Raw genomic sequence first — 25,848 nt, 5'->3', positions numbered from 1 at the left:
TAGCTGTAGGGGTCAAAGTCAACCTCAGCAAATTATATGGGCCCCGAAGCCCAACAACAACATAAAAGCCCAACAAAGGCTAGGTCCCCGAAGCCCAACAACAATATAAAAGCCCAACAGAGGCTAGGGCCCCGAAGCCCAACAACAATCAGGCCAGAGCATACAGTCCAAAAAGGACTTAGTCTTTTAAAGGCAATACAAAGTCGATACAAGTAAGGCCGAATCAATAACTAAGGGACGAAACCGAAGATAAGGCAGTTCCTCGTTAAAGGGTAACAGCCGAAACTACTGCAAACTACCGCAAACTCCCCCAAACTGCCATGAACTTTTTCAACTGCCACAACTGCTGGTAACTGCTCAAGAAAAGCATAAAAGGAGTTCATTAGGCCAAGGAAAGGGGACTTCGGTTGGGAAAAATTCTGACTTTCTCACTCACTCTGTAATCACAAGTGATAAATAAAATATCATATCGTTCTGCACCGTGGACCTAGGCTCAAAAGCCGAACCACGTAAAATCTCTCTGTTTTGTCTTACATTTACCAACTCACTCTCAACAATTCGATTGTCGATAATTTACATCAACAATTTGGCGCGCCAGATAGGGGGCAAGTTTTATCACAATGGCAAACTCAGAGGATTCATGAGATGAAGCGGTAAGCGAGAAGATGAAAGCTTTGATTCAACACTTCGATGAACATGAAAGAAGGGTCCAACAGTTGGAGCAAGAAAACTTGACGGTTCGAAGAGAAAATCAAAAGCTGCTTGATCTTATGAATCAACCTCCAAGTCCTCACGTAACCAGAACCATTCCTACAAGTGCTATCCCAAGTACTTCTGTTCGAATCAACGATGGACAAACAACACAAATTTCCAATGCAAGCGTTCCTTTGCCAGGATTTGTGTATCAGACGAAACCGTCATTGGCATCAACGTTAACTCAATTTCTAAGGCCAACGGCACAATCCATGGTACCATTATTTCCAATACCAACTTCATCTTCGACTATCCCGACAATCGGTGCATGGTCAAATATAACTACAACATTGCCAGAAATAACGACGCAACGAAGTGTCGACAAAGGATTGGAGGAAATGGAATCAAAATTCTTCAGGATACCAGGCATTCCACCACCAATAAAGAAAAATCGTACTTTCCTCAAATCTCCATTTGTTCATGCCATTGCCATGGAAGAGCTTCCAAAGAAATTCATCATACCACATATTAAACCTTATGATGGTACCACCGACCCGGAAGATCATGTGGATCAGTATAGTCAACGATTGACTTTGGTGTCGTACCCATTCAATAAGCACAAAGCATGCATGTGCCGAGGATTTAGTTCAACTTTGGTGGGACCTCCTTTGAAATGGTATCTAAATCTTCCAGAAGGGCAACTTGCTTCATTTGCACAACTGGTCGACGCATTAGTTGAACAGTTTGCAAGTAGCAGGAAAATAATTCCAACATTTAATGATCTGTATCGGTTGCGACAGAAGCAAGGAGAATCTCTACGGTCATTCTTAACAAGATTCAATAAAGAAAAATTAGAGATTCCGGGGTGCTTAGATGAAATTGCAATCAATGCATTTTGCATGGCTCTTTTTTCTGGAAGCAAATTGTACGGAAAGCTTACTCGTTATCCTTGTAAGTCATTTCAAGAAGTGTAGGCAAGAGCGAGCATTCAGATTAAATGGGAGGAAGACGAAGGAAGACTTCCAGAGTGACTAACAGAGTAGGCGAAGAAATCTGAGCAAAAGCAAATAAGTTTAGAGGCCCCGCGATATCCTCGCAAAGACCCTAAACCAATCAATTTCAAGAAGAAACCTCGATCTCCTGAATACAATTTGGTAATTCCACCAAATGAAGTCCTATCAGTGTCGAAGAAAATGGGAGATGCTGTTCGATGGCCCGACAAAGTTCGTAAACCACTAGATCAGCAGGATACTTCCAAATGGTGCGAATTTCACAACGATTACGGGCATACAACAGATGACTGTTTTACCCTCAGAAAAGAAGTAATCCAATTGCTAAAGAAAGGTTATCTTCGGGATTTACTATCTAAAAGAGGAAGAGCAACGATGGCCCAAGCCGACAGATGAGAAGAAGAACAGAAACCACCTCCACCAGAAAAAATGATTAACGTAATATTCGGTGGATCGGAGATTAGCGGAATTACACATTCATCTGCAAAGAAACATGTCAAGCAGACAGAGAATTCTGAGGTATGGAATTACAAGCCGATGGTCCAATTCACGAGACAAATCATCAATTTCACAGATGATGAGATTATTAAATCCACACGATGATGCTTTGGTCATCACTTTGCAAATTGCCAATTGTGAAGTTAAAAGAATCATGATTGACGATGGCAGCTCAGTGAATTTACTGTTTATGTCCACACTTCAAGCAATGGGACTTTCAGAAGCCGACATAATCAGAGGTCCTATCCCACTCATCGGCTTCAGCGGAGAACAACAATATACCATCGGCTCTATTCCTTTGCAAGTATACGCGAAAGGAATAAATCTCCAGGTCCGATTTAATATATTAGATTGTCAATCTCCATATAATGCAATACTCGGACGACCTTAGATTCATGCAATGAGGGCTGTGTCATCAACTTATCATCAAGTAATACGATTCCCAACAAGAGATGGAATACAAGAAATATATGGGGATCAACGTCAGGCAAGGAGTTGCTATGAACAAGCATTGAAAGGAAAAACTAAAACTTTATAGCAATTACAGCAAGAGCCGATTCTGAGCAATCAAGAAGAACCGGCTAAAAAGGATACAGAAGAAGTCATCATTCATCCTGATTATCCAGAGCAGAAGATTCAAATTGGAGCAAACTTGGATCGTCAACTCCAAGAAAATTTAATTCAATTCCTGCAAGATCACAAACACACTTTCGCTTGGACACATGCAGATATGATTGGAATTGATCCGAAAATCATCACTCATCAGTTGCAAGTCGATGATGGCTTCCTTCCGGTGAGGGAGAAGAGACGAAGGTTCGCTCCAGAAAGAAATAAAGTTATTAATGAGGAAATTCAAAAGTTGTTAGACATTGGGTTCGTTCGAGAAGTCCAGTACCCAGATTGGCTTGCAAATATGGTTGTGGTAAAGAAGAAGAATGGGAAATGGAGAGTTTGTATCGACTTCACGGATCTGAATAAAGCTTGTCCAAAAGATTCTTTTCCACTCCCTCATATTGATATACTTGTGGATGCAACAGTAGGGCATGAATTACTCAGCTTTATGGATGCATTCTTCGGATATAATCAAATCTTAATGCATCCAGAAGATCAAGAGAAAACTGCATTCATAACCGAACGTGGCACATATTGTTATAAGGTGATGTCATTTGGATTGAAAAATGTAGGAGCAACATATCAACGGCTCGTCAATCGCATGTTTGCCAGTCTGCTCGGAAAGACGATGGAAGTATATATCGATGATATGCTAGTAAAGACTCTGAAGGCCGAAGATCATATCGAGCATCTTAGACAAGCATTTGAAATTCTTGATGCTCATCAGATGAAATTAAATCCTCTCAAATATGTATTCGGAGTCAAAGCAGGAAAATTTTTGGGATTCATCGTTACACAAAGGGGCATTGAAGCAAATCCTAATCAAATTCAAGCGATACTTGATATTTCTTCCCCTACAACAATACGAGACTTACAACGGTTGGCAGGGAAGATTGCAACACTAAATCGATTCATCTCCAAATCTTCTGAAAGATGTCATCATCTATTCACAACATTGAAGAAATCAGCCAATTTCGAATGGACAGAGGAATGTGAGATGGCGTTAAAGAAATTGAAAGGATATCTAACCAATCGTTCGTTATTACTGAAGATGATGATGATTGGAGAACACCATTCTTACAATATCTACAGGATGATATGTTACCACAACATAAGAATGAAGCCAGAGCACTACAACGTAAAGCATGTCGTTATACAATACTTAATGATATTTTATACAAAAAATCATATCAAGGAGTTTTGCTACGATGTTTATCTCAAGATGAAGCACAATATGCCCTAGCAGAGTTGCATAAATGTGTTTGTGGAAACCATTCAGGTGGCCGAAGCTTAGCCAGTAAAGTCATGCAAACTGGTTATTATTGGCCTACGCTTCGTGGCGATGCAGCCATATATGTGGCTAAATGTGACAAAAGCCAACGATTTTCACAAATCCCACATCAACCCCCAACGGAGCTGGTCCTAATTTCATCATCATGGTCTTTCATGAGATGGGGAATGGATATCGTTGGAAAGCTTCCCCCAGCTTCAGGACAACTAGTTTTCTTATTGATCTTAACAGATTATTTCACAAAATGGGAAGAAGCTGAAGCGTATAAACAGGTCCGGGACAAAGAGGTTAAAAGTTTCATATGGAGAAACATCATTTGCAGATTTAGAGTTCCTTATGAAATCATTTGAGATAATGGATCTCAATTCACCAGTCATAAACTCTAAGACTTTTGTAACACCTGGAAAATAAAACTCTGTTTTGCATCGCCAAGACATCCACAATCGAATGGCCAAGCAGAAGCTACTAACAAAACGATAGTCAACACTTTGAAGAAGAGACTAGAAAATGCAAAGGGAGCCTGGGTCGACGAACTCCCAGGGGTTCTATGGTCATATCGAACAACAGCAAGAACTTCAACAGGTGAAACTCCATCTTCTTTAACTTATGGAACTGAAGCAGTGCTACCAGTTGAAGTTGGCCTCCCAACAGCACGATTCGAACGGCAACGAGATGAGGAGAATAACATCATCCTCACTGAAGAGTTAGATATGCTCGAGGAACGACGAAACAACTCATCTGTTAGACCAACAGCTTACAAGCATCGGAACGTAAAATACTACAACAAAACAGTTAACCCAAGAATTTTCAATATCGGTGACTGGGTTCTACGTAAAGTTTTCCAGAACACACAGCAGTTGAATTCCGGAAAACTGAGGGCCACATGGGAAGGACCATACAGAGTCATAGATGTCATCGGCAATGGTGCTTACAAGTTGCAAACCAAAGAAAGGAGGATACTTAACAACAGCTGGAATGCAAAGCATCTCAGGTTATATCTTTCCTTAAAAAAAATTATTATTATAAGGATCTGGATGATGAATCACTGAAATGTATATATTTTCTCAATCGAGTTGAATATGTACATATATATGCTCAGATATATAAGTGCCTGACAGACCGCATTAAATCACCCCTATCGTTCTATTCTTGATTATTGCAGGATCTGTTAGCATATTGGATAAAATATCAAAGTTTGGACGAAGGACAAAGCGACGAAGATTGACGTCCTCCAATTTCCCAAAAGGTCATGTATACTTAACCCTTTGTTTATTCTAAGATTATTATTTGCATCATAGTTCAAATCTTAAGCATATAGTTAAAGCTATGAACTTCAATTGATAAGAACGTAAAGGAGCTAAGATTGTATTTAAGGCTAAAAGGGAAGGTACAAGATAGTGAGAATAAAAATATAGGTCTAAATATCATCTTCGGCTTCAGAAGCGGAAGTTTGTGTTGCATCGATGACCTTGAATTCTTCATATTCTTTGATCATTCGATCAACTTCTTCCTCGTTTAAAGTACCAGCCTTGTATTGCATCATTACTTCTCCCAAAGCTTTGATTCTTTCCTTTCCAGCAGCAAGAGCACATTCTCCCTTGTAGAAATCGTCATCTTCCTTTGATTCTGTCAACTCATCTGATAGCCGATTTGCTTTCTCAATAGAAGCACTTAGCTCAATTTCACAATCTTTCAGCTTGGAATCAACTTCTTGCAGATCTTTCAATAATATTTCATTTTTTTGAAATTTGACCTTGAAAGCTGAAAGTTCCTCCTCGGTATCTTTCTGTTGCTACATTATGTTGGATAGTTGTCTACCTTGATCTGTAAAGTCAGTTTTCAAAGCAATGTGCCTTCTATCCAATTCATCAAATTTATCTTCAGCTTTCTTTAAAACTTTAGCAGCAGCACTCTTCATTTTCTCCAATTGAGCTTCGGCCTCCATCCTTAACTTTTTCTCTTGCTCTTCGGCCTTTGAAACTTTTTCAATGTCAGTCTGTAATAATCCGCTGGAAAGACGAAGGATCTTTATCTCCTCCTTTAATTTTTCGATTTCCTTATCAATGTAAAGCTGAACTGACAAAGCCTGAAAGAAGAAGACGAATGTTACTTTTAATTTAACATTGAAATAAAAATAAATTGGGTTTCGAAAATACTTGAAAAATATAAGAAATGCTATAAAGAGAAGCATCCTCAAGGTTTCACTTAGGAGGAGTAAAACCAAGGGGATAGGCCAATTTATATAGATCAGGAAATAACTCAACAGGCCTTGAATAAAGGGGGATGTTAGGGATCGACATTTCAAAACTCCTCGCCGGGAGATTAGATGGAAGATCAGCACCCGATAGTCTCAACTCCTTTTCAATTAGAGCTCTCAGAGGTGAAACTGGATGAACATGATCTTTTCCTTCTCTTCTCACGGTCTCCTCCATCACTTCATCATCAGGAACCTGAATGATGTCATCGGCCTCCTTGTTCAATCTCGCACTTTCATCTACCAGAGAAGGAGACGATAGCCTGAGTTATTTCTTCCTTATAAGTATAGAATCATCATCAATATTGCTCTCAGGAACTTCAGGAGCTTCAGTTATTTCAGCAATTGTTGCTAGCTCGCTGTGAAGTCTCAAGCTAGACTCATGTTTCCTCTTCGTCCTCTTCTCCTTAGAGCTTCTCTAGACTTTCTTATTTTCAGCAATCTCCTTAAAAGTCAAAGGAACGATTACTCTTGGAGCCATATGAGATTTTGTCAAAAATTAGAAAAGAAATCGTTAGAAACACGAAACAAAACCAAAAACATAAACGTTTTATCAACTTACTTCCAAAAAGATACTTTGCTGAAACAAATTTCCAATCTCTTTCAGAACGAGGAATCGTCTTCAAAAACAATTGACAATTCCTCTGAGCTTCTTTAATAATGGTTATATTAGGAGATTTTCCTGCAATAAAAAGACAATTATTCATAATAGGATTGAATGAAGATAAAAGAAATCTAACTAATTTTACCTTGAATATTCCAGAAAATAGGAATAGTATCATCATCTTCCAAAAGAGTTTCCTTCTTCACCAAGAAATGTCTCTTTTGCCAGTTATGATCACTGGGTGTTGTCCCAACGATCAAATTTTCCTTATTTTTCTTCGACAACATAAATCTACCTACATCTTTTTTATTTTCTTGCCAAGAATAAGCAGCAAGAAATTCATGAAGACCGAAAGTAAGACTGTATTTTGCACTCAAAGCTTCTAAAGAGAGCAAAATACGCCAAGAATTAGGCAGAAGTTGATTGGGGGCAACTCCAAAAAATCTTAGCACAGATCTGACTAAAGGTCCTAAGGGAAATCTCAACCCACATCTTAATGCAAACACATACACAACAGTCCACCCTGGAAATTCATACGAAGCTGATTCACCAGGAGCAGGAATTCGCATTTCTATCTCTTGAGGAATTCCAAATTCGGCCCCATAGCTATTTAAATCTTCTTCTGTTAACACAGAAGCAGGATCCTTGTCTATTACTATATCTTCCTCAACAACCTTTTGAGTTTTACTCTTTGAACGAGTGGTTGGCAAAAAGCTAACCTTAGAGGGACTAATCACCTTTTTGCTCGATACTCCTTCTGACTCAGAGTAAGATGAAACCCTAAGACTAGCGGTCTGATCTCCTAATTCTCTTTCAGATATATCACCTTCAGGAAACTCATCTTGAGTGTCCCTAATAGCCTGACTTTCGCTCGAAATAATCTGGGGACCAAAATTAGATTCGTCCCTCTCGTTTTCTCTCTCAAACCTATCAATTCTTCAGAGGAACCGAACCAAGCCATGATTGAAAATTTAAAAAAGAAGAAGTCAAGAAACGTACAAAAAGTCGAATCGTGTTCTTGAAGTTTTAAGATAGTGGGTGGTTACAGTAACCCATTAAAAAAACCCCAAGGACTAAATAGTACATTCGAAATTCAAAAGTTAAAACTCCTCGGAAATCGTTCTTCTCCGAACTAATCAGAGCCGTTCGATTAAAAGTAACTTCTTGATAAATGGCGTAAAAGGCGGCAATACATTATCACATCTCCCTAATAACTAGTCAGAATCGAAGCACGATTCAACTTCTGTATTTGCACTCTTTTCCCTATAAATATACTGAAGAAAAACCAAAGAAACGCCACTTCCAAACAAAAACCTTCTACAATCATGAGTTCTTCCAAGCTTCCTATTAGGCCTGAATATCAGAAAATAATGTCCAAACCACCAGCCAAGTCAAATGAAGGACCATATGAAGTTACAGAAGAACTTCAACAATTGAAGTTCTATCCCGATGGGTATGATCCTTATCAACATGTCTCCGATCTACAAGATCTGGTGATACGCTTAGATAAAGACCTCCATGAAGCAGAACGAAGGATAATGGAACTTACCAGAGCCTACAAGTTGGCAGGAAGTTCACTTTATCGGCTTCGGGATATGTCAGAATACGCTGCCATGGAGGCAGATCCTCAAAAGCTGCGACAAGCTTTACAAAATATTAATTTTTTTATGAAAAATAATCTAGTTAGAATGTATCATGCCTTATGGCCAAGACCTTAAAGGCTTGAGCAATTTTAACTATTTACAAATACTATTCCATGTTTATTTAATCTCTGTCAAAGATAAAGCTCTTAGACAAACCGAGAATTTCCTCATTAGATTCCAAATACATTCAATTTCTGTCAAAAATAAAACCTTTGAATGAAGTAAAAATCTCCTCGTTAGAAGACGAAACTCTATTAGAGGAAGACGAAGCTCTATTAGGGGAAGACGAAGCTTCCCAAAGTTCCAAAAACAATTCACCTCCAATAAATTAGCATCAATTCTGATAAATTAACCCTCGAGCAAACCAAAAGGCATTCCAACTCCTTGAAAAGAGACATAGATTGAATCCATAACTGTCCATCTTCCCACTACTTATCACAACTTCCAATAACTTCTTTCATATTCCACTTGTATAAATATGCAAAAGAAGGAATTGAAAGAAAACAACATTTTCCACAAAAATCTCTAAGGATGGATATTCCCAACTATCCACCCGCGAAGAAATCTAGAATTGATGAAGGTTCTACTTCTAAAGAGAACGAAGACGGAAATGATCCCAGGTTCAACCTCTCCCCTATAAGGGAAGAAGTATACGAAGACGATCTCCAGAAAACCATTGAATCCCTACAAGAAGCTCTGATGGAAACCAAAAAAAGACTTAAGAAAGCAACCGACAGAGTTCAAGACTACAGAAGACAACTTATGGTCTCAAAGTATGCCATACAAGGCATTCGATATATGTCATGGGGTAGACAAGCAAGTACTCATGATCCAGATAAATTACACGAAGCAATTACTGAGATCATAGTATAGCTTGGATCTGTTCTAGATGGAATAGATGGTGTTCTGTACACTCTAGATTAAAAGGTTCCCATGAAGTCTCATTTTGTTCTCTTTAATAAAAAAGAAACACGAATATAAAAGGCAGGATATTTGATCATTTATTTCGGAATTCAATTCCAAAATACGAAGAGACACCATAATATCTAAAAACGGTGTAACATTTAGCTTCCCCACGTTCTTCAGAAATAACTGCTTCTTTGAATGTGAATCTTTCATCCTTAAATACATGATAATAAGGAAAGAGGAGACTTTCCTTCTTCCTCCCAAAAATCTCTCAACACTTAGTAAAATGAGTTCTTCTAATTCAACTCCTGCGAAACGAGCATTGGATGAGAAAGAGAATCTCATTCCTTCAAAGAGGGCAAGGAATGGAGATCCATCGTCTTCAAAGGCGGGGACCAAAGAGCATACCAAAGAGCAAGGTTCCACATCTCGAATCAACGATGAACCAGGCGATTCAATCGTTGAAATATTTGTAGTGTCTGAAGAGTTGTATGAGGAAAACCCTCAAAATTCCATCGAAGGCTTAAAAGGATTCCTGGAGGAGGCCGAAAGAAATCTGCAAAATGAGTACGAACGAAACCAATCTTATACAGACGTGCTTAGAGCAGCCAAAGATGCGTTGAGTAGAGTTCGTGATAATGCTTGGGGCCATTCTCGCAATCAGAATGTTTATCGATTACAAGAATACCTGTTAGATCTTGCAGCCCATGTTGGGAATGCAATGAATATCATAAATGATGTTATTCGCACCTGGGCTCGTTAAGAGTTAGACCACTACATATTTATTTCCATGTATGAAGTATTTATGTTTTATCTTGACAGAGATGTTTTCATTGTTACTCTCATTGTTCTAAAATTGCAATTGCAGAAGAACTTCAACAGTCAAAGATGCAAAAACCACAAACAGAGATGATGAGACGAAGAATTCTAAAGAAGACACAACCCCAAGCAACATATTTTTAAGTTTAAATCAAACTTAAAAATAGGGGGCAAAGTGTAGGGGTCAAAGTCAACCTCAGCAAATTATATGGGCCCCGAAGCCCAACAACAACATAAAAGCCCAACAGAGGCTAGGTCCCCGAAGCCCAACAACAATATAAAAGCCCAACAGAGGCTAGGGCCCCGAAGCCCAACAACAATCAGGCCAGAGCATACAGTCCAAAAAGGACTTGGTCTTTTAAAGGCAATACAAAGCCGATACAAGTAAGGCCGAACCAATAACTAAGGGACGAAGCCGAAGATAAGGCAGTTCCTCGTTAAAGGGTAACAGCCGAAACTACTGCAAACTACCGCAAACTAGCGCAAACTCCCCCAAACTGCCATGAACTTCTCCAACTGCCACAACTGCTGGTAACTGCTCAAGAAAAGCATAAAAGGAGTTCATTTAGGCCAAGGAAAGGGGACTTCGGTTGGGAAAAATTCTGAATTTCTCACTCACTCTGTAATCACAAGTGATAAATAAAATATCACATCGTTCTGCACCGTGAACCTAGGCTCAAAAGCCGAACCACGTAAAATCTCTCTGTTTTGTCTTACATTTACCAACTCACTCTCAACAATTCGATTGTCGATAATTTACATCAACAATAGCCCATTATCTATGTGTTAGTATTCTTTGCATGGTAGAATACCAAAATAATTATAGTAGTTTGTATCTGTCTGTCTCAGTTCTTATTCTCCATTGAACTATGTCTTTATTTTTATAATCTATACTATATATTATTATGGGTGAGGCAAGCCTGGCTTGCCGACACCTGTTCAGAATTGTTTTCCCGACGAGTTGATATCTAAACTCTACTCGTGTGTGTAAGCTTTTGATGGGGGTAGTTTGGTATTTTCAATAAACTTGTAGTCATGGAACTGTTTTTACTTTTTGTTTTCCTAAAAATCTGAACAACTTAATTACAGAATCCATCATTTCCTACTTGTTTTCAATTAATTTGAACAATGTGATTTGAGCCTCATATTCTGCATTGTTTTAACAGGACATGCTGGTAGTAGGAATGGACACCTCGGATACCGCCGTTGAGTGGACAATGTCAGAACTTATAAGGCACCCAAGAGCAATGAAGAAACTACAAAAGGAGTTGGAAGAAGTTGTGGGCATGAACAGAATGGCTGAAGAATCAGATTTGGATAAATTGAACTACTTAGACATGGTAGTGAAGGAGTAAATGAGGCTCCACCCAGTGGCACCCCTACTACTACCTCATGAGTCCATTGAGGCTTCCACTGTCAATGACTTCCACATACCCAGAGAATCACGCAATCATTATCAATGCATGGTCTATTGGGCGAGACCCAAGTGCGTGGACCGATGCAGAGAAGTTCATTCCTGAGAGATTTGAAGGAAGTAATGTAGATCTTCGCGGACATGACTTCAAGCTTCTTCCATTCGGTGCTGGACGCAGGGGATGCCCAGGACTACAGTTGGGTTTGACCATGGTTCGGCTAATGCTAGCACAAATGGTGCATTGCTTTGATTGGGAGCTTCCAGATAATATGTTGGCTACTGAATTGGACATGACCGAAGAGTTTGCTCTGACAACTCCTAGGGCTAACCATCTAATGGTGATTCCCACTTATCGACTTTAGAATTGATACCATAAGAGTTTGTTTATATCTCGAACTGTGTTAATATGCAATTCTCAGCTTGGTGCAATATCTGAATTTATGGTTTATAGAATCTTGAATGGGTAAATTTTGAAAATTTGAATTCTGGGTTTTGGCATTAACCTGCCCATCTTAGGACGACTTTGAATTGTTTAGCGTTGATGTTTAAACTCTCTCTTTTAAATTTTACTGTATGCTTGTTTGTTAGGGTAATACAATTTTTGGTCACTGAAATTTGGGCCAAGTTTCAACTCAGTCATCCAATTTGTAAATGTTTCAATATGAGAATCGAAAAATTAAATTTGTTTCAACTTACTCACATGGACAAATTTTCATACTTTTCAGGCAGAATTAACTGATGTGGCATCAAAAAATAAAATAAATAAATTTTTAATTGATATGGCCTGATGATTTGGATATTTGTCATATTTTTCAAAACAAATTTAACTACACATGGAAAAAATGAAAAAAAAAAAATCAAAATCCAAAATACCAAATACCAAATTTGACTTATTCTAGAATGAATCCCACGGAGACAACGCAGAGAAAGACGAAGAGAGGCAGAACCCTCTCTAAAATTCAAGCACATAAGTTGTTCTTTGCCCAAAAAGCCCTAGAAGGTGCATGAATCGTGCAGGAATTGGAGAAAGGAGGTGCATGATAGGTGGCAATTTGAGGCAAGCTTTTCAAAACTAGATCAGTCATCGAACCGAAAAATTTATTAGTTCAAGGTTCAAAGGTCCAACAGGAGTTTGAATCGGTTCAACATAATTAATTATAAAATATATATTTATTATTTAAATATAAATAATAATTATCAAATTTTCATACTTTATAATACTCACAATATTAGAAATGTTTGAATAAATGTAATAATACAAATTTTGATATATAGAATTAATGTATTCCTTTAAACAAATAAAGTATTATAGCTTAATTGGTTAAAAACATTGACATTATGAATGAGAGAATATGAGTTTGAACCCCATCAATAAGAATTTTTTTTTAAAAATTCACATTTAATCTAATGAGTGGTGAGTCAATTAATGTCGTTATTAAATATATCATGTTTGAATATATTATATTTTTCAAGAAGGTAGAGGTCATAAATAATTTTCTGGTGATTACAAACTCCTCTCCTTATCTTCCGTTCATGCATTTCCGAATTTAATTGCTATAGCTTTCGTAATTATTAAGAGATAAACAGAAAATAAGAAAAGTCGTTGAAGAATTGTAAAAATAGCACTGCTACTCATCCCAGCAACTAGGATCCCAGTTACTGAGGTGTATAGAGGAGATTAAAAGTGCAAGTAGGGTCCATCACTTGCACTTTTAATCTCTTCCATACACATCAGATCTCAGTTGCTGGGACAAATAGCTTTTTCGTTGTAAAAACAGCGACAATTATAATTTGAATGTAGATACTAACGTGGCTTCACCAAAAAACAACCCCACTTTCTCTCAGCTTTCGTGTTTAGATATAGTATAGATAGATAGATATCGATTAGATTAATACATAATCGATTCGATAAACAAATCACCAAAATTCAAAAGAGAGATGATCTCTTCTGGAAAAAAAAAAGAGAGATGATCTATAAGGTTGAAAATATCTTTTCAATGTAAGGCTTAAAGTAGCTCTCGGGGGCCATGATGGTATGTTGTTATTGGCGTAACCCAAATGCTTTGTACATTAGAGATAACGATGTAATTGGATTGATTCATGCATTTGGTTTAATCCGATGGAAAACATTTTTTTTACACCCCCATCATTCTTTGAAAGATTACATACTATAACCATAAAATATTATGTTTACAGATAATTATTGACAAGTTCACTATACATAAGCCACCAATGAAGGTCAAATACAACTGCATGATGAATGCGACCAATAGACAAGTGGACTGATTTTACCAAGCCAACTTGGGAAAATATCTTTTCAATGTACGGCTTAAAGTCATAAACTACCCCATCATTCTTTGAAAATATCCTTTCTTCTTTTCTCACTTTCTACCACGACACCATAAAATACTTCTTTGCAGGCTGTTTCCCCTTCTAACTCCCATTTCTTACCAAACAATGGTTTTGACATGGGCTTCTATAGCCACCATTGTTGCACTTGCTTTGTTTCTTCAGCTTTTGTTAAGGAAGATGACGAGTACCAAACACAAAAAACTACCTCCTGGTCCTAAAGGCTTGCCAATATTTGGTTGCCTACACATGCTGGGCAAGTTTCCACACAGAGCAATGCATCAATTATCACAGAAATATGGACCCATTATGTACATGAAGTTGGGTTTGATGCCAACAGTTGTTGTCTCTTCACCACAAGCAGCTGAATTGTTCCTTAAGACACATGACCTCGTCTTTGCAAGTAGGCCTTCACTTGAAGCTGCAAAGTACATCTCTTATGAGCAAACCGGTATATCTTTTGCTCCTTACGGTTCTTACTGGCGAAACATGCGTAAAATGTGCACTCTAGAGTTACTCAGCACCCTCAAAATCAATGACTTCAAGTCCATGAGACGGGAGGAGATCAAGAAATTTGTCGAGCACATTAAGGACGCGGCTAAAGAAGGCGTTGCAGTTGATGTTAGTGCTAAAGTAGCATCGCTTAGCGCTGACATGACTTGTAGGATGGTGTTTGGTAAGAAATACATGGACAAAGATCTTGATGAGAGAGGGTTTAAGGCTGTGATTCATGAAGGGATGAAACTAGGTGCTACTCCTAATGTCGGTGATTACATTCCTCAGATTGCTTGGCTTGATCTTCAGGGGCTGAGGAAGCGAATGAAGGCTGTTAGTAAGGTGTTTGATGATTTCTTTGAGAAGATCATTGATGAGCATATTCATTGTAGAGATGAAGATAAAGTTAAAGACTTTGTTGATGTCATGTTGGGGATAGTTGGATCCGAAGAAACAGAGTATTCTATCAATCGCGGCAACATTAAGGCTGTAATCTTGGTAAGTTTTAAGTATATGCTCTTGTTTGTTTTATTAGTGTTTGTTTTACTTTTCTGTTGAAATACCCAGCCAAGATATTCCAATAATATTGTCTTTTTTGGGTTTATTAGTTCACTATGGATACATCGCGCCCATAAGATTTTGTTCTTTATGTGCTGTCATCACTGGTATTTAGGCCCAAAAAATGCATTTTTGAAGTGAGAGCAACTGGACTTTACTTATAAGTCACTTGGTTGTGTTTGCCAAACCAATTGATGTGGGATTATTATAATCTTGATATGACCAATAATTTTTTGTTTTTCTACACTATTATGGCAGGACATGCTTGCAGGAGGAATGGATACCTCGTTTACATCCGTTGAGTGGACAATGTCAGAACTTTTAAGGCACCCAAGAGTAATGGAGAAACTACAAAAGGAGTTAGAAGAAGTGGTGGGAATGAACAGAATGGTTGAAGAATCAGATTTGGAGAAGTTGGACTACTTAGACATGGTGGTGAAGGAATCAATGAGGATCCACCCCGTGGCACCTTTACTCATACCTCATGAGTCCATTGAGGATTGCATTGTCGACGGCTTCCACATACCCAGAAAATCTCGCATCGTTATCAATACATGGTCTATTGGGCGAGACCCAAGGTCGTGGACCGATGCAGAGAAGTTCATTCCTGAGAGATTTGAAGGAAGTAATGTAGATGTTCGCGGACATGACTTCGAGCTTCTTCCATTCGGTTCTGGACGTAGGGGATGCCCTGGACTACAGTTGGGTTTGACTATGGTCCAGCTAATGCTAGCACAAACGGTGCACTGCTTTGATTGGGAGCTTCCAGATAATATGTTGGCTAGTGAATTGGACATGACCGAGGAGTTTGCTCTGGCAACTCCTAGGGCTAACCATCTAATGGCGGTCCCCACTTACCGACTTTACAATTGATTCCATACGAGTGAGTTTATACGTCTAAATTGTAATGCTGGCAGATGTTTTGATATTTGCTCCGCTAGCTATGGTGGTGTCGGTGAATGCTATGGCGATAATAGTTGCACCTGTGGTTTTTTCTGCGAGTCTCCTCCACATCCGTATGTGTAATGACATTTATATGTTGTTGTTTCATGCTTGGGGCGTCAGGAATTGTTTATTTGTCGTGATTCTTTTGGGTCTACGTTGATTTGCCCTTTGCATTTGTCTAATTTTATTGTTCTCTGTTTTTTTTGGGTGATGTTATGATTGGGTGTTGTACCTTGCATTTGTCTCAATGATTCTATTTTGGATTGCTGTTGCTGCTACATGTAGGGAGGTGTAGTGCTGTCTTAAAACTCAATAATTTATGCTTATTATATTTTCTTTCCAAATTGTCTTGCGCTCAATTTTCATGCATGTGTTTTAAAACTCACATGATTGCAGAATCTCCAATGGCTACAAATTATTATAACTTGTAACATATTTTTGCAGCTGGTTTTTGGGGTTTGAAAAGAATAGAAGAAGTTTCTAATGTCCATAACAAAAGACTTGCCAGTACTCTTGTCATCTGCAAGTTGTCTCTGTTTTGTTAGCAGTTGGTTTTTGGAGTTTGACTTAGAACAGAACAAGTTGGCAATGTTAATGTAGTTTGTTTCTCAAAGACATCCAACCGTCTGTACTTTTAAGATATGATCAAACATCCCCCATTTTAGCACTGAAGATGGAAAGAAAGGGATAATCAAGAAAGAATTTCTGGTCGACAATCATTATGCATGGTATCAAAAAACAGGGGAGCCATGCTCAGCAGTTACTAACAACAGCAATTATGATGGAAGGGTCAGATTCTACCTCAACAGCTTATAAACCGCTCTTTCAACATACTTGTAAACCCTGTAACACTGCTATAGCTTCTGCAATAATGGGTTGATAGTCTACCTGGATATACATACTCAAAGAGAAAAAGACTTGTCCTTTGTTCCCACAAAGTATAGGACCAACACCAATGGCATTCCTTTCTTTAAAAACAGCTTCATCCAGATTGGGTTTGTAACTCAATTGTGACAGAAAGTTCCATTGTTGAACTAATTACTCCCCTTGTCGTATAAACCATCGTCACCTTTTGTGCTTCATGAGCATTCAAAAAGTCACGCATATAGTTTTTAATAAATTGGTTCTAACCGACCATATAGCCCATGCACTATAAGCAAATAAAGAGGCATTCTCCACACTACTGCAAGACAGTATTAATCCTAAGCAGTCAATAAACTACACATATTTACCAGTCATGTACGCATCTAGGCTAATACTGTCTGCATTACTGCATATACATGCAGACATTGTATACACACACACACACATACACATACATATACATGCAAACATTGTCTGCATTAGACATATATATACACACATACAGTGGATATATATATATATATATATATATGCATTAACAATAAATATATACACACACATAGTGTATATATATATATACAGAAATTCTCTTATATGGACCAAAAGTGTGGACCAAGTTTGAGGACTTGTTTTTCAATCAAAGATGTGGTGGGTCCCATAATAAATGTGTGACCCTACTTATGTTGTGGTTTATTACAACCATTGGATTTTGGTCCGCAAACTTGATCCACAATTTTTGGTCCACATAGAAGAATTCCTATATATATATATATATATATATATATATGCATTACACAGTCTACACACAGTGGACATATATATACACACTTATATAAATGTAAAACAATGTGTGTAACACATAGTAGACATATATATAAAAATAATACATGGTGCCATTGGTCGGGCCTCGTGCTGGGCTTCCGGCTCGGGCTAGCCCAAAGTTGGCCCGAGGTGTCAGGCTTTGGGTTGGATCCAGTCCCAGAAATGGAGCCCAGGCCCTCCCGAGGCTAGGGTCGGACTGCCCTGGCCTAATGTAATTTCGGGCTTGAGTTGGGTGTGGGTGACTAGGCCTGTAGGCCAAATGGTGACCCCTATACGCATCCGGCCTAGTTTGCCTCCAAACATTCATTGCCCACGCGCATTGCATAATTGCATGAGTAATGACTGTGATTTAAAGTGCTGTAGAGCCCACACACATGCACTTTTAATTAAGTGATCACTGGAATCCCAATTGCGAGACGAGTAGTGTTGCTCAAAACATAAAAGGTGAGAAATGCTAATAGGATTTTAAATAATTACATTTTATGATATTTTTATGCACGAACTATCTATATTTATGTACGTAAAAAGGACCTTTTAAGAAGTAACACCATATATTATTTAGGGCTTGAGAGTTGAGAGTGCCACAATCAGGGGTGCCAAATGAAAAGTGCGTTCAAATGGCGGCAATTGATTTTAGAATATTCTAGGAATCCTAAACGACCTTCACTGAGCATTACATCTTCTCCTAATTTTCAGTTCAACAAGTAAAGACCCTTTTTTTCCCTTTCCCTTATCGAGGCCATAAAAAAGTTACATTCTTTCTTACGTTTCTTTCTCAGCCATCGAACTCTTCTTCAGGTATCATTTCTTTTTCTTCCCTCAATTTCTGATTTTGTCTTAGTTACTTTGGTTTTGCTGACACTGGGTATCAGGATCTTTTTCATAATTTTGCATTTAAAATAGGGGAAAATTAGATTAACTCATCAAACACATGGCATTGTGTTCGGATTTTGATATTTTAGATGCACAAATCATGGTTGAATGGAGTTTTTTTTTTAAAGATTGTCTATGGAATTAAATATATGGGTATGGTAATTTTTTAAGAAGATATGTGGATATTTATTCTGTGAAGGTGATGGATATATAGTTTACAGTATTCATGGTTTAGCTGAACTGAACAAGTAGTTCTGATATCTTCTTGTTTTGCATAGTCTACTAGTGGATGCGAAATTACCTGCATTTTTTTGGGTAGCTCACTACAAGCGTGATGAAACTAGATTTGACATTTTTCCCAAAAAGAAGAGAGACTTGCAATAGATTGTACCATCGCTGCTAACCCAAATTCCTGACTTTAAGTTTTGTCTATTTCTCAAAGTATGAAGGGATTTGCATGCTCTGCATTTAGCAAGTTCTTTATTTGAGTTGACTATTTATATTCTAGCATTATGCACTATGCTTTATCTCACAGGAACTGATGTATGTTCATTATGTAATTGCTATTGTAGCGCAATTTTTTTGTTCTGCCTTTTCTTGAGAAGTGATTATTATGTAAGACTTTTAAGATTATCTGGGAACTCATGCTTCCCTTTTCAAGGTGATGAATGGATCTGATTTATACGTCCTCAAATCCAAAAAGGCAGAAGATTGAAGAAGAAGAAAAAGTGGTTGAGAATGAAGATAGAATCACCCAGTTGCCTGATAGTCTTCTCCATCACATCCTGTCTCTTCTTCCAACTAAAGATGCTGTAGCAACTTGCATATTATCTACAAGGTGGCAGGATCTATGGATGTCAGTTACCAACTTGGACTTGAAATGCACTGGTTACTGCAGAAAGGGGGGAGAGTGGCAGTTTAAGAGCTTCACTCATTTCGTGAAAAAAGTGCTTCTGCTCCCTTCTTCAAATATTAATAAATTCCATCTCTCACTTGATAATTATCTTCATTGTTCATATGTCAATCCTTGGATCCTTGCTGCTGTTAGACGAAAAGTTCAAGAGCTTTATCTCTCACTCCCTTCTCTAAGAAAATTTTTGCTGCCTGACAGTCTTTGCCAAAACATTAAGGGCATTGAAAGTCAAATTATCCTGTGATTTGGAACTTCCTGAAACCATCTGCCTTCCAAGCCTCACGGTTTTACATCTCTGTTACTTTAACTTTGAAGATGAAGTTTCTATTGATAAATTATTTTCTGGTCTTCCAGTCCTTGAAGAATTGGAATTGACTCATTGCAAATGGAATATGTTCACTGCTACAACCTCTATCCCGACACTAAAGAGCTTAACTTTGGATTTTTCTCTCGATCCTGGTGATGACGTGTATGGATGTCTCAGGTTGAATGTAGAAAATCTTATGTACTTCAGTTATACAGGTAACTTGAAAGTTGATTTGCTTCTAGAGACGTCGTCTTCTTTAGTTGATGCATCTATACACGTGGGAGGCTTTGTGCGCCATGACGAAGCTTCATCCCACGCAGCTAATCTCTTCAATGGAATTCGTTTTGCCAAATCAATAAAAATTGATAATGACACTGTGGAGGTATAACCTCTTTATAATGCTTTTAATAAATATTCTGACATGCAATTCATCTCTTCTTTTTTTTTCTATCTACTAGCAAGCACATGATTGCAGTATTGCTAACAGTTCATTTTGTTTATTTGTTCCAAGCGTCTCTGGGATATTGTGGAGGAGGAGAAGATGATCCCTAAATTTGGTTATCTGACCTCTTTGGAAGTGGATGCAACAGTGACGAGTGAAACAAGTGATGTACTGAAGGACTTTCTTCAAAATTCACCTATCCTTGAATCTCTTGTTGTTAGGAAGGTAAATCTCTGGTCCATGAAGATTTAAAAGCTTTTGGTAGTTGAGGTCTTGTCACAAAGATTCTCTTTCCCTATCACATAGGTACATGGTGGAAGGTGGGCAAGAGATTCGACAACTCAGTGTCCTATGTTGAACCTCAAAACATGTAGCCTGCTATATTTTAGTGGACAGGCGCCAGAGGTGAGTTTTTTGAAGTTTGTTTTGAAGTGGTGTGCAGTGTTGGAGAGGATAAAACTCTTCTGTGCAAAATGTCTGTCAAGTAATCCTGAGAAGTTAGCGTACATTAACAAGCAGCTAGAAAAAGCACTACTCAAAGTCTCGAAGAGTTGTGTAATTGAGTTTCTGTAAGATATGAACTTCCTTCGGCTTCTGCCCCCTTTTAAAGAACTGGAAGTTCATGGTCTGACGTTTCTGTCCCCTTGTTGTTAAGGCTGTTCTTGGCAGGTATATATATTGTTCTTTACTTGTTCTTGGCAGATCTATCGATTACCGACTTCCTTTATCAGTTGTAGTCTAGGAATATATTGATATGTTTTGTTCCTCATTTTCACTATGGGGATTGATGGGTTAACGTAATGCTTGGTACTATGCTCTTATGATGTTATTTTTGTTTGTCAGTGTTCTTAATCCTGATTTGTAATTAGCAATGTCCACTTCACTGCTTATCTGTGCACTCTTGAGGATTTTGGAAGACTAGTTCAAAGAAATTGTCATTGCTGAGATTAACTTGAAAGAAATTTTAAAAAATATATTAAAATAATAGAATAAGTACATAGGATTTTGACAGTTGGATTATGTGTTTATAGATTGATTATGAAAACAAAGATAATATGTTATATACTCTGTATTTAATGGGTTTAAAATAATTAAGAAAAAATGTCATGCCTAGTCAGCATGACAGGTGACATAGAGGGGGAAGATCTCAAAAAGAAGAGTTTCAATTGATTGAGGATTGTATTTGTGGCTATCGTTGTTTTACCGGTTTGTCTGTCACGAATAATTAATTCTCGTTGACCACGTCCTATAGGGATCATCGAATCAATAGCAATAAGGCCTGTTTCAAGAGGCTCATATGCGGAGCGCCTTGAAATAATACCTGGAGCGAAAGATTCAATTAACCAAGATTCAGAAACTGAAATTTTGCCTCGACCATCAATAGGTTTAGTCAGGGCATTTATAACAAGACTCAAATAAGCCTCACTCACTGGTATTTGAGCAATTCTTCCTATTGCTTTTATAGAGCTTCCCTCTTCTATCATTAAAGCATCACCCATTAATACAACACCAACATTATTTGATTCCAAATTAAGAGCAATGTCGAGTGTACCCTCGTCAAATTTTACTAATTCACCCACTATTACTTCATCAAGACCGTAAATACGAGTGATACCGTCGCCTACTTGAAGTACGGTACCGCTATTTACATGCTTTATTTCTCTATTATATTGTTCAATACGTTCACATATGATATTACTGCTTATATGTGTAGTACTCTTGAGGATTTTGGAAGACTAGTTCAAAGAAATTGAGATGGTGGATTAGCAATACCACTTAATTGCTTTTATGTGTACTTACAACAATTATATTTGACATTACAATAAACAAAAATTATGACAAAGTAGTAATGCAATAACCCGTAATGGACCGTGGGTTAGTTGCTAGTATTTTGAAAACTTTATGACTCTACGTAGTACTCCAAATTTTTTCATTGTCTTTTTGTCTTTTCTTTTCCATTTGATCTCATAAGACATCCTAATGAGTCACATGAATTATCAACACCTATCTTCGATGAAGAAGAAAACTTGAACTTGGAAAAACTGTTTTAAAAACAAATTAAATTAGTTGTTACTAGTTTTTTTTTGTATTGCGTGTACAATGTTATAAGCAAGTGTTTTATATACGGACTACACGATATATCATCTTCAATCTGTAGTTCAAAATCCATTTTCTCCACCAAAGAGTCTCAATTCCATTTAGTAAATAATTGAATATTTATCAATAATAAAAATTGACTTCAATAAAAATAAAAAATTGTTATTTGTTGAAGTCAATTTTTAATATTAATAAATATTCAATTATTTTTAATATCAATGTTTAAGTCCCTTTACCGATTATATTAAGAAACATCCAACCCATAAAGAAAATCCAAAATATAATAATAAATGATAAAACTACAAAAAATAAAATTAGTTGGAAGGGATAAATGTAAAAAAAAATAAAAATTGTAGCAGATAAAACTAAAAGGATAAAACTTTTGTAGAGTAGATAACAATAAAACTAAAAGATATATAATAAAGATAAAGTCAATATTTTAATATAATCCGGTATTTTACTGGACTTTTACAGGAGCTGATAGGACACAGGGTTAGTATACAAGAGCTACTTTCGATCCTCTAAAAGTTCCTTTCTTTCTTCTGTTTCTCACCCGTTGAACTCTTCTTCAGGTATCATTTGTTTTTCTCTCTATAAGAGGGTATCAGCTTCTTTCACCAAACATGTACGGGCATGGCTCTTTTCTCTATTAGAGGGTGTTCCGATTTTGATATTTTAGATGCGAAAACGGATGCTGGACCGAGTTTTCTTAGATTTGGAAATAAATATTTGGGTATGGTTCTTTTTTTTTAAGAAAATATATGGGTATTATAATCTGAAGGTGATGGATCTATAGTTTGACGTATTCATGGTGGGGCTGAACTGAACAAGTATGTTTAATATTATAAGCATGATGAACTAGATTTAACATTTGTCCCCAAAAAATAAGAGGATTGCAATTTGCAATAGGATTAACGTGTCAATGCTCATACAAATTCCAACCTTCAGATGACCAATTTCCCACTTTCTTTCTTTTATTTTTTCAAAAGCTGAAGGGATTGAATATGCTTTCTGTTTTGGAAAATTGTTGTTTGAGTTGATTATTTATGTTCTAGCATTTTGTATTATGTTTTCACTCACTGTAACTGATGTATGTGCATTTTGTGCTTACTATATATGCTTGCTCAGTGTTTTCGTTCTGCCTTTTCTTGAGAAATGATTGTTATAGTGAGATTTTTAACAGTATCTGGGAACTCATGCTTCCCTTTTCAAGGTGAAGAATGGATGCGATTTGTATGTCGTCGAGTCCAAAAAGACAGAAGATTGATGAAGGAGAAAAGGTGGGTGAGAATGAAGATAGAATCAGTCAATTGCCGGATTGTATTCTCCATTGCATCCTGTCTCTCCTTCCAACTAAAGATGCTGTAGCAGCTTGCATACTGTCTAAAAGGTGGCAGGATCTATGGATCTCAGTTACCAACTTAGACTTAAAATGCCCTGGTAACTACAGAAAGGGGGAAGACTGGAAGAAAAAGAGCTTCACTCATTTCATGGAAAAAGTGCTTCTGCACCCTTCTTCGAATATTAAGAAGTTCCGTCTCTCACTTGATGATTCTCTTCATCATTCATTTCTCAATACTTGGATCCTTGCTGCTGTTAGACGACAAGTTCAAGAGCTTCGTCTCTCACTCCCTCAAAGAAACTTTTTGTTGCCCGACTGTCTTTCTACCTGCAGTACATTAAGTACATTGAAACTCAAAGTAGATATTTTGAAACTTCCTGGATCCTTCTGCCTTCCAAACCTCACGGTTTTACATCTTTGTGACCTTCACTTCGGAGACAATGTTTCTACCCATAAATTATTTTCTGGTCTAACAGTTCTTGAAGAATTGGAATTGACTCGTTGCAAATGGAGAAGGGTCCATTCGACAATCTCTATCTCAACGCTAAAGATCTTAGCTTTGGATACTCTGGATATTTCTTTCTACGCTTCTGAAGCTTTCCATAACGGAAGATGTCATCTCAGGGTGTATGTAGAAAATCTTATTTACTTCAGTTTTACAGGTGACTTGAAAGTCGATTTGCTTCTAGTAAACTCGTCTTTGTTAGTCGATGCATCTATACTCCTGGAAGGCTCTGTGAGGATGAGGGATGACAAAGCTTCATCCCATGCAGCTAATCTCTTCGATGGAATTCGGTTTGCTAGATCAATAAAAATTGATGATGACACCATGAAGGTATAATGCTTTTACTAAATATTACCTACTAGCTAGCAAGCACATGATTGCAGTAGTGCTAACAGTTCCATTTTGTTTACTTGTGCCAATTAGCGTCTCTTTGATATTGTGGAGGAGGTGAAGATGATCCCTAAATATGGTTATCTGACCTCTTTGGAAGTGAATGCAACAGTGATGAGGGAAACAAGTTATGTCCTGAAGGACTTTCTTCGAAATTCACCTATCCTTGAATCTCTTGTTGTTAAGAAGGTAAATATATATATATCTCTGGTCCATGAAAATTTAAAAGCTTTTGGTCTTTGAAGGCTTGTCACAAAGATTAATTCTCTTTCCCTGTCACATAGGTACATGGTGGAAGGTGGAGTCGGTGTCCTATGTTGAGTCTCAAAACATGTAGCCTGAAATATTTTAGTGGACTGGAGCCAGAGATAAGTTTTTTGACGTTTGTTTTGAAGAGGTGTGCAGTGTTGGAGAGGATAAAGGTTTACTGTGAAAAATGTCTGTCAAGAAATCCTGAGAAGCTAGAGTGCATTTCCAAGCAGCTAGAAAAAGCACTACCCAAAGACTCGAAGAGTTGTGTAATTGAGTTTCTGTAAAACATATGATCTTCCTTTGGTTTAAAGAACTCGAAGTTCATGGTCTGAAATCGTTTTTGATCGAGTTTGTTTCTGTCCCCTTGTTGTTAAGGATGTTCTTGGCAGGTATATCTATTGTCCTTTTTACTTGTTCTTGGCAGGTAGTAGTCTAGTGCTCGTCATTTTCACCATGGGGATTGATGTGTTCCCATTGCTTAACCTAAGAATTTCGAGGTAGTACTCTTCTTTACATTATACAAAAGCAGCAATGATCTCTTCTTGTTGCCATTGGCATTACGACCCTAAATTTAGATTGACGAGCTGTTGCAATAAACAAAAGATAATCAACATCCAGTAAGAACTTACTGATTGATTGCCATGGACAGACAGAAATGAAATCTCAACTTGGTAAAGATTAATTATACAAGACAAGCTAGTACAAGTTCCCCAAATAGCCTAATGAATATTTTGGAGGTACCGTCCTCTTTCATAAAATAAAAAAAAAATAAAAAAAAACAAAGAAAAAAGTTTCTCATACAGCCAGTTCATCCAAGCTGGAAATGCACAAATGGCTATGTAACATATATACAGTAATCCCAATTGCATAAAACAAATGTTGATTTACCATGATGTATTTGCGTTTAAGTTTCTATTGGTTATCTTCTGCTCTGAACAGGAGATCTCACA

General features: G+C 37.4%; 6 protein-coding genes across 6 annotated transcripts; 5 read left to right on the top strand and 1 right to left on the bottom strand.

The window, feature by feature from the left end:
* Positions 1 to 9,136: 9,136 nt before the first annotated feature.
* Positions 9,137 to 11,685, top strand: LOC120012556 (amorpha-4,11-diene 12-monooxygenase-like). Its single transcript, XM_038864001.1, has 3 exons — positions 9,137 to 9,378; positions 9,746 to 10,220; positions 11,497 to 11,685. The coding sequence occupies exons 1-3, from the start codon at positions 9,137 to 9,139 to the stop codon at positions 11,683 to 11,685; spliced, it is 906 nt and encodes a 301-aa protein (XP_038719929.1).
* Positions 11,686 to 11,722: 37 nt separating this feature from the next.
* On the top strand, positions 11,723 to 12,752 carry LOC120012555 (cytochrome P450 71AU50-like). Its single transcript, XM_038864000.1, has 3 exons — positions 11,723 to 12,082; positions 12,164 to 12,207; positions 12,644 to 12,752. The coding sequence occupies exons 1-3, from the start codon at positions 11,723 to 11,725 to the stop codon at positions 12,750 to 12,752; spliced, it is 513 nt and encodes a 170-aa protein (XP_038719928.1).
* A 1,358-nt stretch (positions 12,753 to 14,110) lies between these two features.
* Positions 14,111 to 16,407, top strand: LOC120013215 (cytochrome P450 71AU50-like). The gene is made up of 2 exons (XM_038864953.1): positions 14,111 to 15,086; positions 15,405 to 16,407. The coding sequence occupies exons 1-2, from the start codon at positions 14,202 to 14,204 to the stop codon at positions 16,017 to 16,019; spliced, it is 1,500 nt and encodes a 499-aa protein (XP_038720881.1). The 5' UTR covers positions 14,111 to 14,201; the 3' UTR covers positions 16,020 to 16,407.
* A 2,911-nt stretch (positions 16,408 to 19,318) lies between these two features.
* LOC120012554 (F-box/FBD/LRR-repeat protein At4g26340-like) lies at positions 19,319 to 21,170 on the top strand. The gene is made up of 4 exons (XM_038863999.1): positions 19,319 to 19,538; positions 19,762 to 20,252; positions 20,382 to 20,537; positions 20,619 to 21,170. The coding sequence occupies exons 1-4, from the start codon at positions 19,319 to 19,321 to the stop codon at positions 20,883 to 20,885; spliced, it is 1,134 nt and encodes a 377-aa protein (XP_038719927.1). The 3' UTR covers positions 20,886 to 21,170.
* Positions 21,171 to 21,403: 233 nt separating this feature from the next.
* Positions 21,404 to 22,130, bottom strand: LOC120012553 (ATP synthase subunit alpha, chloroplastic-like). The gene is made up of 2 exons (XM_038863998.1): positions 22,113 to 22,130; positions 21,404 to 22,048 (listed from the first exon to the last, which is right to left on the bottom strand). The coding sequence occupies exons 1-2, from the start codon at positions 22,128 to 22,130 to the stop codon at positions 21,404 to 21,406; spliced, it is 663 nt and encodes a 220-aa protein (XP_038719926.1).
* A 1,499-nt stretch (positions 22,131 to 23,629) lies between these two features.
* Positions 23,630 to 25,364, top strand: LOC120012552 (F-box/LRR-repeat protein At3g59190-like). The gene is made up of 3 exons (XM_038863997.1): positions 23,630 to 24,586; positions 24,680 to 24,835; positions 24,931 to 25,364. Exons 1-3 carry the CDS (start codon positions 23,630 to 23,632, stop codon positions 25,180 to 25,182), a joined length of 1,365 nt encoding a protein of 454 aa, XP_038719925.1. The 3' UTR covers positions 25,183 to 25,364.
* Positions 25,365 to 25,848: the final 484 nt, after the last annotated feature.

This window comes from Tripterygium wilfordii, chromosome 13 (genome assembly GCF_013401445.1).
Source record: "Tripterygium wilfordii isolate XIE 37 chromosome 13, ASM1340144v1, whole genome shotgun sequence".
NCBI classification, from domain to species: Eukaryota; Viridiplantae; Streptophyta; class Magnoliopsida; order Celastrales; family Celastraceae; genus Tripterygium; species Tripterygium wilfordii.
This window is presented reverse-complemented; position numbering and strand designations above follow the sequence as displayed.

What these genes read in the sequence shown, in the direction of transcription:
- LOC120012556 (XM_038864001.1), top strand. Translation starts at nt 9,137, where the DNA reads ATGGATATTCCCAACTATCCACCCGCGAAGAAATCTAGAATTGATGAA. An exon ending in AGACAACTTATGGTCTCAAA is followed by an intron (nt 9,379 to 9,745) that starts GTATGCCATACA and finishes CATGATAATAAG; the next exon opens with GAAAGAGGAGACTTTCCTTC. An exon ending in TGTTAGATCTTGCAGCCCAT is followed by an intron (nt 10,221 to 11,496) that starts GTTGGGAATGCA and finishes TTGTTTTAACAG; the next exon opens with GACATGCTGGTAGTAGGAAT.
- LOC120012555 (XM_038864000.1), top strand. Translation starts at nt 11,723, where the DNA reads ATGAGTCCATTGAGGCTTCCACTGTCAATGACTTCCACATACCCAGAG. An exon ending in CTAGGGCTAACCATCTAATG is followed by an intron (nt 12,083 to 12,163) that starts GTGATTCCCACT and finishes TGCAATTCTCAG; the next exon opens with CTTGGTGCAATATCTGAATT. An exon ending in GTTTATAGAATCTTGAATGG is followed by an intron (nt 12,208 to 12,643) that starts GTAAATTTTGAA and finishes GACTTATTCTAG; the next exon opens with AATGAATCCCACGGAGACAA.
- LOC120013215 (XM_038864953.1), top strand. Translation starts at nt 14,202, where the DNA reads ATGGTTTTGACATGGGCTTCTATAGCCACCATTGTTGCACTTGCTTTG. An exon ending in ACATTAAGGCTGTAATCTTG is followed by an intron (nt 15,087 to 15,404) that starts GTAAGTTTTAAG and finishes CTATTATGGCAG; the next exon opens with GACATGCTTGCAGGAGGAAT.
- LOC120012554 (XM_038863999.1), top strand. Translation starts at nt 19,319, where the DNA reads ATGGATCTGATTTATACGTCCTCAAATCCAAAAAGGCAGAAGATTGAA. An exon ending in TTGATAATGACACTGTGGAG is followed by an intron (nt 20,253 to 20,381) that starts GTATAACCTCTT and finishes ATTTGTTCCAAG; the next exon opens with CGTCTCTGGGATATTGTGGA. An exon ending in AATCTCTTGTTGTTAGGAAG is followed by an intron (nt 20,538 to 20,618) that starts GTAAATCTCTGG and finishes CCTATCACATAG; the next exon opens with GTACATGGTGGAAGGTGGGC.
- LOC120012552 (XM_038863997.1), top strand. Translation starts at nt 23,630, where the DNA reads ATGGATGCGATTTGTATGTCGTCGAGTCCAAAAAGACAGAAGATTGAT. An exon ending in TTGATGATGACACCATGAAG is followed by an intron (nt 24,587 to 24,679) that starts GTATAATGCTTT and finishes TGTGCCAATTAG; the next exon opens with CGTCTCTTTGATATTGTGGA. An exon ending in AATCTCTTGTTGTTAAGAAG is followed by an intron (nt 24,836 to 24,930) that starts GTAAATATATAT and finishes CCTGTCACATAG; the next exon opens with GTACATGGTGGAAGGTGGAG.